The sequence below is a fragment of the Ooceraea biroi genome, chromosome 4, assembly GCF_003672135.1.
Source record: "Ooceraea biroi isolate clonal line C1 chromosome 4, Obir_v5.4, whole genome shotgun sequence".
NCBI lineage: Eukaryota > Metazoa > Arthropoda > Insecta > Hymenoptera > Formicidae > Ooceraea > Ooceraea biroi.
This window is the reverse complement of record NC_039509.1, coordinates 15,291,407-15,304,225: the sequence shown is the minus strand read 5'-3', so window position 1 is coordinate 15,304,225 and position 12,819 is coordinate 15,291,407. Positions and strand designations below refer to the sequence as shown.

The 12,819-nt window shown below is 35.8% G+C and overlaps 2 protein-coding genes across 5 annotated transcripts; both read right to left on the bottom strand.

Annotated features, from left to right (window-relative positions):
- Positions 1-65: 65 nt before the first annotated feature.
- On the bottom strand, positions 66-8,622 carry LOC105284317 (serine/threonine-protein kinase 11-interacting protein). Of its 4 annotated transcripts, XR_894860.3 has the most exons (21): positions 8,386-8,622; positions 7,634-8,205; positions 7,167-7,463; positions 6,713-6,906; positions 6,307-6,607; positions 5,755-6,111; positions 5,572-5,650; positions 5,259-5,433; positions 5,054-5,186; positions 4,829-4,984; positions 4,059-4,136; positions 3,474-3,609; positions 3,149-3,273; positions 2,728-2,868; positions 2,340-2,530; positions 2,152-2,249; positions 1,729-1,931; positions 1,287-1,591; positions 962-1,117; positions 632-702; positions 66-331 (listed from the first exon to the last, which is right to left on the bottom strand). XR_894860.3 is itself a non-coding variant. In XM_011347723.3 (20 exons), the coding sequence occupies exons 2-20, from the start codon at positions 8,088-8,090 to the stop codon at positions 682-684; spliced, it is 3,603 nt and encodes a 1,200-aa protein (XP_011346025.1). In that variant the 5' UTR covers positions 8,091-8,205; positions 8,386-8,622; the 3' UTR covers positions 66-681. The 4 variants fall into 4 exon arrangements, 3 of the variants coding, with proteins under 3 accessions (XP_011346025.1, XP_011346016.1, XP_011346036.1); XM_011347723.3 differs by having other exon boundaries at positions 66-702; XM_011347714.3 differs by having other exon boundaries at positions 66-1,117; positions 8,386-8,621.
- A 543-nt stretch (positions 8,623-9,165) lies between these two features.
- On the bottom strand, positions 9,166-12,756 carry LOC105284301 (protein mahjong). Its single transcript, XM_026969020.1, has 9 exons — positions 12,462-12,756; positions 12,095-12,292; positions 11,727-11,974; positions 11,397-11,648; positions 11,072-11,261; positions 10,697-10,981; positions 10,147-10,555; positions 9,803-10,036; positions 9,166-9,680 (listed from the first exon to the last, which is right to left on the bottom strand). The coding sequence occupies exons 1-9, from the start codon at positions 12,744-12,746 to the stop codon at positions 9,448-9,450; spliced, it is 2,334 nt and encodes a 777-aa protein (XP_026824821.1). The 5' UTR covers positions 12,747-12,756; the 3' UTR covers positions 9,166-9,447.
- Positions 12,757-12,819: the final 63 nt, after the last annotated feature.

Here is a 12,819-nt window from a genome sequence, read left to right as displayed (position 1 = left end):
TGCCTTGAAAAGAAAATGATAAGAAAGAGAAGAATAGGATATTGAAAGAAAGAGGCACATCTTGATAACATAGTTATATTTACATCACGCTTTATTACAAAATATAAATTACAATATTCTCCATATAAATATCTACAGTAAATATCTGAGTCTCGCAATATTTATTGTAAAATTCGATATACATATCACAGTTGGACGTCTATCATCAGAAGTGATTAAGTGTAACTACTACACAGACTTGAAAGTTTTAATTCGCGCGAGCGCAAAAGGGATTGCATTGCAGATAATATCATTTGGCTAAAAAGTCAGCAAGAAGGAAGAAAATTCCCAACTAGAAATATTTACAGATAACAATATTTTAGTTTTGATAACATTGAAAATTTTACTACGTATTTCATATTCTACCAATAATTTCTATCTGAAACACTATACGTGAAAGTATGGTGTTTCAGGAAGACACATTTTCCGTTTATGCAGTTTTGAAGAATATAAAATCTATTCAAACGTCACAAGGACGTTTATTATGGCCCATAATTTTCTTAATTAACTCGATATTTGTGTATGATATATATTTGTGTGTGTAAAGTATCTAAATATGGTGTAAAACGCAGAAAGATATATATGTACATACATATCCGCTAGACTGGCCTTTTGAATAAAACTCTTGTAAGTGTATTCTCTTCAATTCTTCAAGAGTTCAACCTTTAATTTGATTTAATATTTAATATCACTTTTATTTTTATACATTTATAGATCGGATTGGAAAAAACTATGCCTGGAAAAAGGGCACTGCATGTTTTTTCCTTGTTCGTAGCTGATTTTAAATAAATCGGATCTTCCACGCGAAGGACAAGAATGAAATTTCCCAACATTATATATAAAATTAATGAAAAGACTAAAGATTTGATTTACACGCTGCTCAAGCTTTCTCCGCATTATCCTGCACAGCACGTGTGGTTACCTGCAAGGGTATTGAGAATAACGCTTCCCATGGAGGCTGTATAGAATTGATTACAGCTTCAACAGCACCAGGAGATATGAATTCCAGGATCCAAGTCTCCTCGAGGCCCGCAACCTCATCCAAAAAATTCAAAGTCAACGAAGTGTCACAGTGTTCCTGAAAATATATCATTAATACACTACTAAGCTGTTAAGAATAATTTGTTATAATATTTGATAAGCTTTACTCTGCAAATCTTCATTTATACAATCGCTTTGAATAAAGATCACATGAAACAATCGCGTGAAGACATTATCTTCTAAAAACGATGATTTCAGATACTAACTATCGCAATTAAATTGCTCATAGCTTGTTCTCTAGCGGCTAGAGGTACGCGATTGCTGCCTGGTATAAACCATTGAACGTTGTCTTCCAGTATCACCAGCGCCGAACTCGTTAATACCAAGCCAGATAATTTCAGCTTAGTGGTGATATTCTGATATTTCAAGACCGCGGAAGAAAACATTGCTAGCAATCGCACGGAGTCTTCGGCCTGATAATTGGCAGTACTCATTAACAGATTGTGCATCAAGGCGCTACAGTGTTCTGGTATGGAGAACTCCACCTCGCAACTCGGAGGCAATTGTAAATCTGCCAACAATAAAATGACATCGTGAACAGAAATCAAAATTTTTATTATCGCTCATTATATATTTGAAAGCCCGCTTTTCGATTAATTTTTAGGTTCCATTGCACAGTATACTTTTTACTATTATAATATGCTTTACCTGTAATATAAAATAAAAAGTTCGACGTTCGCTGGAAATCCTGCAAAATACAGAGCAACGTGATAGTGAGGTGCTCTTCGCCGATTTTGCCAGGCTGTTGCAGCTCAATCAAAACGCCCTGCTTGAATGGCAACGCTACGAAAGATCTCAGTCTGTCCATCGTCCAGCTGACCTCTTTATGAAGCCAGCGCTGTGGGTCCTCCCTGTTGCAAATTTTTCGTTTACTCGTAACATTTTTAATTCTTATCATTTTTTTACCAGATTTCAAGAAATTTAATTCCCGAGCGAATGTGATGTAAAACTACTTTTTTTTATTTAGTTAAGTATAATTAAGAATTTAGAGACAAATCATAAAAAATAAAAATTACTTCATGCAATTTTGAATATGTCATTATAAGAAAGAATATTTTTGATAACATTTACCCTTCCGGTCCGTCAATTCTAAGAACATAAACCTTGGATGTGGATAATACTAAGCATCCAGGAAATGTCTCTTGCATAGATTGCATCAGGATCTCCGCCTATATATGAGACACGTTTAAAAGTTTAGACTTGTTATATATATATATATGATTATATTCCGTGAATAATAATTATAAAAAGCTAAATACCCTGAGAAGAAGGACTAGCTCCTCGTTTTCGTGCTCGAATACATTCAGGATGATATGCAGCTTAATTCTATGATCTACACTGCTAAAATCGGTATATGAATATTGCACATAGCTTCCAGAGGGTACAAAGTTCGATGCCTCCTCCCCCTTCAAAGTTTTGTTACTACCAATCTTGATGCTCTGAAGTAAACCTAATAATAAAAAAGCAAAAAAATGATACAAATGTATAAAGAATAATATGACACACATGGTTCCGATACTCATACCGGTGATATGATAAAGTTTAACACTTTAAGCAACAATAAAGTATCCATCGTAATTTTATTTATATAATCAAATATTTTTAGTAATGCAGAGTTATGAGATAAGAAATTCGCGCTAATTTTACCTCCTAACATCGACGTCAGATTTGTCGCAGAAGCGAGTGTAGTCTCTCTTTCGTCTTCGCTATTATGAGATTTTGCATCAATGTTCATAGATTTGGTCATTTTATTTTCATATGTCGTACATATGCTATCTGTCAATGAACCTGCAAGTAAAACCAGTTTTACCAAGTTGCCATAAAAATTGAAGTTAAAACTGTTTTCAACTGACTAGTCATAATATAGTTACATAAGCAAAAATCACACAAACAAATTATTTGTTTGTTATAATATTGTAGTTTACACCAGTTTACCAGAAAATATTCTTTTCATAAAAACTCCAATCGATCCTATTTTTAAAAAATATTAAAGCATGAAATCATTAAATTAATAAAGTAATAGTCATTGAATTATTAAATATGTTATTTTTTAAATGCATCTACATACCCGAAGAACTACTTTCCGTCAAGCCTGCCATCATTGGTGTTGCATCCGGAATTGTTATTAAAGAAGGGGCAATTGCGGTACGTTTCTCTTCCGTTGAGCGCTTTCGACTTGGTGTATTGTTCGCTCTATATAAATATTACGATAAAATATCAGCATTTATATCCGTACAATGAACAAGTAATTATCAACATTTGCTCTATTTCTTGTACTTCTATTGCATAGTGCTATTTAATTGTCATTTCTTATCTCGTTCATGTAACGAATGATCTATAACTAAGACGCTAAATATTATGAACAATAAATATTGTGAACACGTTATACTAACTTTTGCGTTTCATCTAAAACCTCGATGCTGCTTTGACTTGGGTTACTGAGTATTTCTATGTCGCTCTCATATTTTTTCGTCGTGGCATTTGCAGACGGCGTGGACTCCCTCGATTCTTCTAAACTCGTCGCTGAACCTGAACGATGGTGAGTGTCAATTAAGAAAAAGAGATTAATAATATTTCACATTGTTCCATCTTCTTAAAAAATTAAGAAAAAAAGAAACGAATTAAAGAAACTTATCGAAACTTATTCTTATATTATAAAATTAATGCATGTGTGTATGGGCTTCTTTTGAATATGTCATACCATACTTACAAACAAAAATTACAAATTACAGACTTGGCGTGCCAGAAAAAAAGCTAAAGAAATGAAGAGATACCGTAATGGATTTAAATTTTTATTTGTATGGAAAAAGTTTTCTCAGCCGCAGGCTTCTTTTCCAAGAACTGCGATTTCGGTTTTTAAACAAAATACAGATAAAAGGGAAGAAAACTTAATTTTCAACGGCTATGAGAATTTACAGAAAGGAAAAAGAGAAAGTAAAGAGTATGGTGTAACGTAAATTATTGTAGCTAAAGCTTACAGCAGACTTGAGCTTGGGTGTGAGAGTCGGAGTGCACCAGAGAAGTGGTGACGGATTTAGCTCCACCCTCCATTCCACCTGCACCGGGATTAGTATGTTATAATTCCCATCGAATATAAAACGCACAGACACGCGCGCGCGCGCGGACATACGCTGGCCATTGCGTATACATCATACATGTATTAACAACATATACACATGTAAAAACTATCATTCTCTAGAGCACATTCGCAATTATTGGATTAATAAATCGGATTGTTAAGAAAATCAAGATTAATTTAATCTTTCTAGACGTGAAGTAGTTTCTAGAAATAATATTTAGGCTAATTTCAACATACAGTTAATTGTTTTGCACGAGCTGCACAAGACGATCCATAACTAAAAGCAAGAGTACGTGGTATTCCGAGGTATGTAAGAAGGTAAGTGCACTCCTAATGTGTGTAAAGGAAAAGATCACATATCTGTTATTGCAAAGTTCTGGTTGCTACGGAATTCAAACGTGCGCTCTTGTAACTTTTTCCAGACGGATAACAAGCTCTACCATCTATCCACTAGCGTCCTTCCTGTAACAATCTAAAATCTCTTTGCTACTTCAAGTGTCTGGCAAGAGTTAAGCCTCTCGAGAACTGGCAGGTCAAAACTAAATACTGCGTGTCAAGGATCGTTATCAACGGTCATTGGGAATTGTACAATCTGTGCACGTTGTATATATGTATATATTGGTCAATCTAGTGTAAAGGTTTGCATGCTGCGAATGCAAGAAGACTTACCGATACTGGAGAATGATTCAGAATGTTGCAGGTTGATCTTGGCGGCATTCTCCGCTGGCTGAGAACTCTTTACGGTCTGATTATCCACGTTAGGTGAAGTCTCTATCTCGATGACCAAACTGCTGTCACAAGTGGGACATTTGAGCTGTTTTGCGCCTGAAAAGATCCATTATTGTCAAAATCGTTTGCAGGGACACGGTATTTCGTAGTGATCATAACGCACACCTGCCAGCGACTTGACAGTGAGCATCACGTAGTCCGCATCCTGCGAAAACTGTGTCGAACATTTCATGCACTTGAAAACCTTCAATAGAATCGGTCGCATCTCGATCCGTTCGTTGATCGTTGCCACGACTTTCTAAAAAATCATGCGTTAGATTGTAACATTGTGCTTAGTTTTTAGTACTGCTAGTACTTTTTTATATAGTACCTTCGCATCTTCTGGTTCGGCGAAATATCGCCTGTTCTCCCTATCTTTCCTAGTTGTGTCAAAGATAATATCGACTGTGGGTGGATCGCTCCTACCTAGGACGCAGGACAGTACGGAATTCATCGACCAACTGTATTTTAATTTTCCAGTAATTATGTCTCTTTCCTTGATTTCTCTGCAGAAATTACGAAAACAATATAATTTTAATAACAATTGCAAATCTATAATAAAGAATGAGACAAAAGACAGCAAATTACATTTTGTATATCATTTTAATTTGAAAATACACGTTCGCGACCAAATAGCAACTTACTCAGCAGTTATTATCAGGAAAACATCCTCCATCTCGCTCTCGTTTTTTCTTTTTTGAACGGTATATAAATCTCCAGCCTCTAAGATAGAATAAAGAAGAAATTATAGACTTTGTGTCACTGACAAATTATTATTATTATATTATTAAATTATTAATTATTAATGCACTTTATTCAATTTTCACCTTCATTCAAATCATCAAACGTAGTCACGGAAGAAGCCGTGTTTGTTTCCACAGGTTCATCCAGTAAACTTTCTTCATCCTGAAGAATATTTTCCGGCTGTTCTGCGACTTCTTGCGACTCAGTCTCGCCGGTGAGTTGTTCGTTGCCCATTGTGTAAATCAGGGTATCGTAAAAAGATGATGCTACATTAATGTCAGCCAAAGTCTGTATATTGGATGTCGGTTGCGAGGCAGACTGCAGACCCATAATATCCTGGACGGAAGTTCCAGCGTGACTCCTTAACCAATTATCCTCTCCATACTTCTCTCGTAAGGCTAAGATGCGTTTCTTCGTCTCCAAATAATCTTTTGGTGACTCTAAAAAAACAAATAAGTTAATTTGCCGTTGTGAGGAATATCTGTTGTACCATTGCTTCTATTCTCTGCCGCTAATTAATTATTTAAGAATTTTGTATACATATATTGTTATATCATCACGTTCATTACATTCTCAAAAACGTACATGCTTTAAAAGTTAAATGCAATTTATATAAAAAGTCTTAGTGCAATTACCCAAATGAGATGACGCTACTACATCAGGTAGTATTTTGAGCTCTTCCTTTTCTTGATCAATTTCGGCGATAATAGCTTCTCTCACGTTTGACTTTTTTTTGCTTTTTGTTATGCTCTTTTCCAGACTGTTGCTTAATGCTGTTTGTTGATCCACCTCACTTTCACGGCTATCATACATATCCACGCAGGTAGATATCGAGCTGGTTAGAGATGCGGATCGATCTGTACGTATCGTGAAAACTTGATTTTCCGCAATCAGCATCTTTTCTGATCTTGAAAGCGGCAAATGATCTAGAACAAACTGCAAGGACTTACTCAAATCTGTCTCATATTATAATAAAATGTATTAGCACTGTTTTACATTTCATGATTTTAAATGTGATCTTTATTATTGCTATGTAGATACCTTGCTGTTCGATAAACTCGAATGTAAATGTTTTGTACATAACATTCGATGTTTCGAATGATATGATAAGGGATTTCCTTCCAAGGATACCCACAATAGAGTAGACATTTTCTCAAGTGGCCATAGAACTGAATGGTCCATTAAACAATTATATGATAAGTCTAATTCTGTTAGACATTCTAAACCTTGAAGACCTATCGCACAGAAAATTGATAACATGAGGATAAAAAATATAACTATAGCTAAATTAATAATTTTGATATAAATATCAATGTGTGTAAAATAAATGTAATATATAAAAATATATTACGTTTGTGATACTATCATTTATTTATAATTGCTAATTTGGACTTGGAATTTATAAATTTCTAATAAAAAAGGCCAAAATATAATATAAAACATATAATTTTATACTATTTGCGAATAAAATCTTTGTTATTATAATATAACTAACCATTTAAATTATCGATGTAATTGTTTTTCAACACCAATACTTGCAACGAATGCAATGCTGTTTTATTAAACATGGGTACTTCCTCCAGTTTGTTGTAGCCTAGATTGACATACTTCAAGTTTGATAAGCGAGATATCTCCTTGGCGTTAGCAATCATATTATGACTCAAGTCCAACGTCTGAAGCCAAGGCGCTAATTCCAATGACTCATCCAAACACTCAAGGGCATTGTGAGACAGTACCAAGTGTTTTAGAGATGCCCATACAAATCCAGCGCCAGCGTCACCACCGCATGTGACTGTAAATAAGAAACATTACAAATGTCAGATATTTTACAATGTTTCCTTAAAAAAACCTTGATCTTGTATAATAATTATGTACATAAAACAAAATTGAATAAGATTTGAGATTTAACGTACATTTTTTATCATTGCATTACATGTAAACTTAAAACGTGTCAGTTATTACCTAACAACTGATTGATCGTGGAGACTCCTTTGCTACCAGTACACATAATACTTTCTAACTGGCCCCTAACACTCTGCAGACCTTTTAATAATTCGACAGACACCTTCTTCAACTCCAAATACTTCAGGTGCCTAAACTTGGAGATGTCGATGGCAACTTTGGTGTCGGAAGGACAATGCGTCACTTTTAAACCAATAGTCTTTTGCACAAAATCATGTAGAAACTTCACGTCGCGAAATATATCTATTTTGGAGCTGTTACACACGTGAAACGAAGAATCCAGATCTTCAGATTCTACTACGATGAGCGAGAAGGCTTCGTTCAGATTGTGCAGCAATTTCGTCGACAGAGAGAGCTTACTAGAAGCGCTCAGAACTTCGTCACCATTTTGGCGAAGAAGTTGAACCAACTCCGCTATCTCCTGCACATTTACTATATCGTGTGAGTGGCTGGCCATTATGATATTTGTCTTTCCTTGTATTGTGGTTCCTACTGTCAAATAAGACTGTGCTGCTTGGCTTAACAGTGCTTTCACATAAAAATATGCTGCTCTAGCAAAACTTTATATTCAACTGAAATAGAAATAACACATTTTTTTGATTTCACAGATGCATGACATTTTTTTAATTATCCAAATTTGCAATATCTTAAAACGTACGAACTAATAAAAAATCTGCGATGTAAATATTTCTAACAAAGAACAAAGTTATGTAAATAGGATAATAATAAAATCAGACTGTATTTATACATACCATGCTGTGGCAAAAAATTTCTAATATAATACAATTGTTGAGGACATTGTAACAACGACCAAAATATTTATAATATTGTCCGTACATACTGCGCAATTATTATCGACGCTGTACTAACAGGAAATTTTCAAGAGCTGGGTCAGCTGAGTAAAGTTCCTGGACTTGAAAGAGTGTACGTAGAGTGCACAGAGTGCAAAACGTAAGCTCGGACTTTGGGCGCGAAATATGAAACCTTACAAGCAGTTTGATCATTAACATTAGTGCCGGTTTGTCGGTACTTAAAAATATTATTTATTTAATTGTAATGCTTTAATCTTCACGTTCAATATCTCTTGATCTCGTGTTATTTATAAAAAGATTTATAAAAAGATGATTATACGTGGTTTTGAGCTATACGCGTTTTAATTCAAAATATGACGACGATTATCGTTGTCGCCTTCCTTGTTTTCCTTGCCAAATCAGAGTAGTTCAATTACAAGGGTATGACCGATATGACAATTACCCTTATACACGCGTGACTGACAACTGTTTTGATTTTCAAGTATATTGTGTAAAAAAATTTCGATAATTTAAATTTAATTCCTATCACACGCAAATCTTGTTAGGAAATCGTTGTCAGCTTATTAATATTTCACTACACAAATATTCTTACTCGTATAAAATTCGTTCGTTTTACAATGCTTGCGAATTATTAGATGACGAGAAAACGAGTTACTGCCCATTGCCAATTCGAAAATTGTTCGTGTCTGAGCAGAAACACATCACAGACCTAAAATCGATTCACTTGAAAAGAATATAACACAATTTTATTTAATAATTAAACAGAAGACTGATAATAACCATTTACAATTAATCATCTGTAATTGAAGAAATATAGACGCGTTTACTTTCGCGTGTACATGAAACAACGTTCATCGTTTATGTGACGCGAGCAAATTGCTGGTTGGAAATATACATTCAGAGCGTGCGATAATGCACAGTGGTAAAATTCCTTTTTTAATACTTATTATGTATATGTATTTATATATATATGCACAGAATTATCAATGACAGTCACGAAATTCACGAAAACAAGATCTCCAGATCGTCCATGTCCATGTCCGATAGGGAAAAATCGTCCGATAGATCATGAATATCGGCGTTGGGATCGTATTCTGTACCGGTGTCGTCACCAGAATCTCCATCACCACCGTCATCATCATCGCCGTCATCATCATCATCACCATTATTTTCTCTATCATTCTGCTCGTTATCGTCGCCGTTATCCTCTGCGCCAGCCTCTGCATTATCACCATCTGCAACGACGAAGCACGCAGACGAATTTAAATCGATTAACACGAATAACCCGAATTTTTAAGATGTATGATAACGTTCGTGGAACGCTGAAACGTAAATTACGACAAAGATATTTTTTTACCATCTGCATTATTGTCGTCAGATGCAGAACCGTCATCATCGCTGGCGTCAAGATCCTCTTCCTCGTCGTCCTCGTCAGCCTCATCCTCGTCGTCCCTTCGCCTTCCAACATCGTACAACCTGGCACACGATTCCTGTATGCTCGAAAATTCACCCATATTCTCGACTATGGCGATCTGAGTGTCAAACTTATTACACGCAAGGCCATAAATTCCCTTCTTTACGTCGTAAGTCGCTGAAATATTAATTGCAAATTTTACAAAATGAAGAATAGTCTGCGAGAAGATAAAACAGGATATAATCTTGTTTTAATTTTTGAACTTTAATAATATTTATCTCTCTTACCAATGTTATTGTAATCCAAAGCATCTAGAGTTTTGAAAGAAGTCACATAATGAGACTCGTTTTCGCTGTCTTGATCTAACGAGACTGCGTATATGATATTGTTAACCGGCGAGAAGATCACTTCCATCTCGTCGAGCGTGGGAACCGTTTTCAACAAGTGAAACGTCCTCAGGTCCCATACTTCGGTGTTAGACACGACCTCGATTCCGTTTGGATGGAAAACCCCGTTTAACGTTTGATTCAACTTGTCGAATTTGTGGATTTCTTTACCCGAGTTAACGTCCCACAAGATCCCATCGCTGAGTACTAATTCGTCGTTCATACTAAAAGTTGCTCGATTTTTAGTATATTGATTTGAGATTGATGGTGTCAAGGTTGTTAATAATTTCCCAGTTCCTATATCATATATCTGTAACAAAAAAATAAATAAAAATACGGAATGTATAAAATCCTATCAAATAATAAATAACTTGAAGATATGAAATCAGATAAAAAAATATAATGTTTCAATAATGCGATCGGAATTAACGTTCAAACGTATGATATTCACAGTAGCGCTCTCTCCTTGCGTGCCGATTATCCTATCCTGTAACTTTCCAAACTCGACGTAATCCTCATTCTCTAGAGGTAGTTTCATCTCGAAGAATGCTCCTATATCCCAGAGCACCGACATGGAAGCGGTGGAGGTCAACAGGAGATTACCACGCTGATTACATTCCATATGATAGACGTATGATTCGTGACACTGATAGGTTGCCTCTTCCATTCCTGTATGGACATTGAACATTTTGATGTCTCCAGCATGGGTGCCCAAAATGAGGTATTGTGTACAAGGCTGCATTCAAAGATACAGTTAAAGAAAGATGCGCGTGATACAATGCGTGGAAATAGCTCGGCAGAGTTAAGATATTAAATGCAGATTTACCGAGAAACGACAACAAGTAAATACTCCTCCGACTTCGTTAGGCCGAAAGGTTCTTACAGGACAGAAGCGGCTATAAATATGCCTCCTGTCCAATCTCCTACTATCCATTCCGAACTCTCGTCTCGCTAATCTCATCGTTACATTCGTCGGCAAAGAATTCTTTGCACACGGATCTGGACACTTGTGTGGCCTGATAACAATATTAGAGTGTTCATATAATATAAATCTTACAGAAGTAAAGTAAAACAATTAATCTGTTTAGTCTGGTTTTCGAATCGCACAAATAGCTGTTAATTAAAAGTTAACAACGAAATTTATTACTTACTCGAAAAGATTGAATTGCGGACACGTTACCATAGGATTTTTACAAAGAGCGTGCTGGTTGGTCAAATATTCCGTGATAATAGAATCGAGAGTAACGGATAGATTACAAGTAGCTACACCGAGTCCTCCGCCACCTCCCGGCTCTCTGGAGATTTGTTTCTGTAAAGATCTACAATTCGTTGGCTGGACCTGTACCGTAGATTGAGAACTAGTTGCGGTGACTAGAAGTTGCCTATCGGACGACGTTAATTTCCTGTGAAGTGCGATTTATAGCGATTGTTAGAAGGCAGACAAATTATAACTACACTGGAAAAGATGGTGCGTAATTTACTTTTGATTAATTTGTAGCTTAATTGGCTGATTTACGTTACTCGAAACAACATTTTGATTCGCACAGTCCGTAAGTTTCATGCGGATGTTATTATTCAAGGCTGGTGAACCGGAACACGCGCCTGTGTGAGATATAAATCTAGACGACGATGTGGGAGTAGTACTGTTTCTGCAAGTGGTTTCCCTTTGCGTACACCTGCTTGTATTGTACAAATTGACAGGGGCACCTGGAGAAAAACTATTTCTTGGCTACGACACACAGAACAAATAACATTTTGATAGATTTCCTTCAATTTATCTTAACGTTGTGCATCTCATAAAATATTCAAGATCATAAAAGCTGATTTTCAGTCAGTTTCTTTTACTCACAGTTACGTTTACAGGATTCCGGTATGTAAAAGGTTGATATGTCGCTGCAGCTCTTACAATCGCGGACGATTCCAAGGTTGCTTCCCTGTGTAATGTATTAGCCGTCTCATTTAAACCTCTTGATATAAGATGTTGGTATATTAATTGATTAAGTTGCTGTTCATTATATTGTATCCTCGTTTGCGCTACAACGTTGGCCTACAAAAGCAGAATTTTATTTAAAAACAGTGTTTTAGAAAGAAATAATTATCAAATTTATAAAAACTGTATAATCGTAAGAATTTCCAATAAATTTTAATAATGAAGAATTTACAATTTACAGCTGCTGCTATTTTGGAACGTCTTACATGTATTAAAAGTAACTTACCCTGTGTAAACTAACTAAAGAGATCTCGTATTCCGCACCTGTTGGTTTCGCTTTACCAGACACTCTTTCCATTAACTCAAGAGCGTACTTCTGAAAAGTGACATGTTCCTGACGTTTCTCTTGCAAAATAGGATCTTTCATGAGAGACTGGATCTGTCCGTCCGTGAACATTGGTAACTTGCTAATAATTTGCCTAACTTTCTCGCTACGTGCTAAGCCAGCTAACGCACGACACGCCAACGCTCGTATGCTATCAGCATCGGTGATAGGTGTCTTCACCATCATCAATTGTAACAATACCTAGGACAAAAGTTATTTTTTACACAAGAGAGTTTATCCTCCACTGACCTGTTCGACA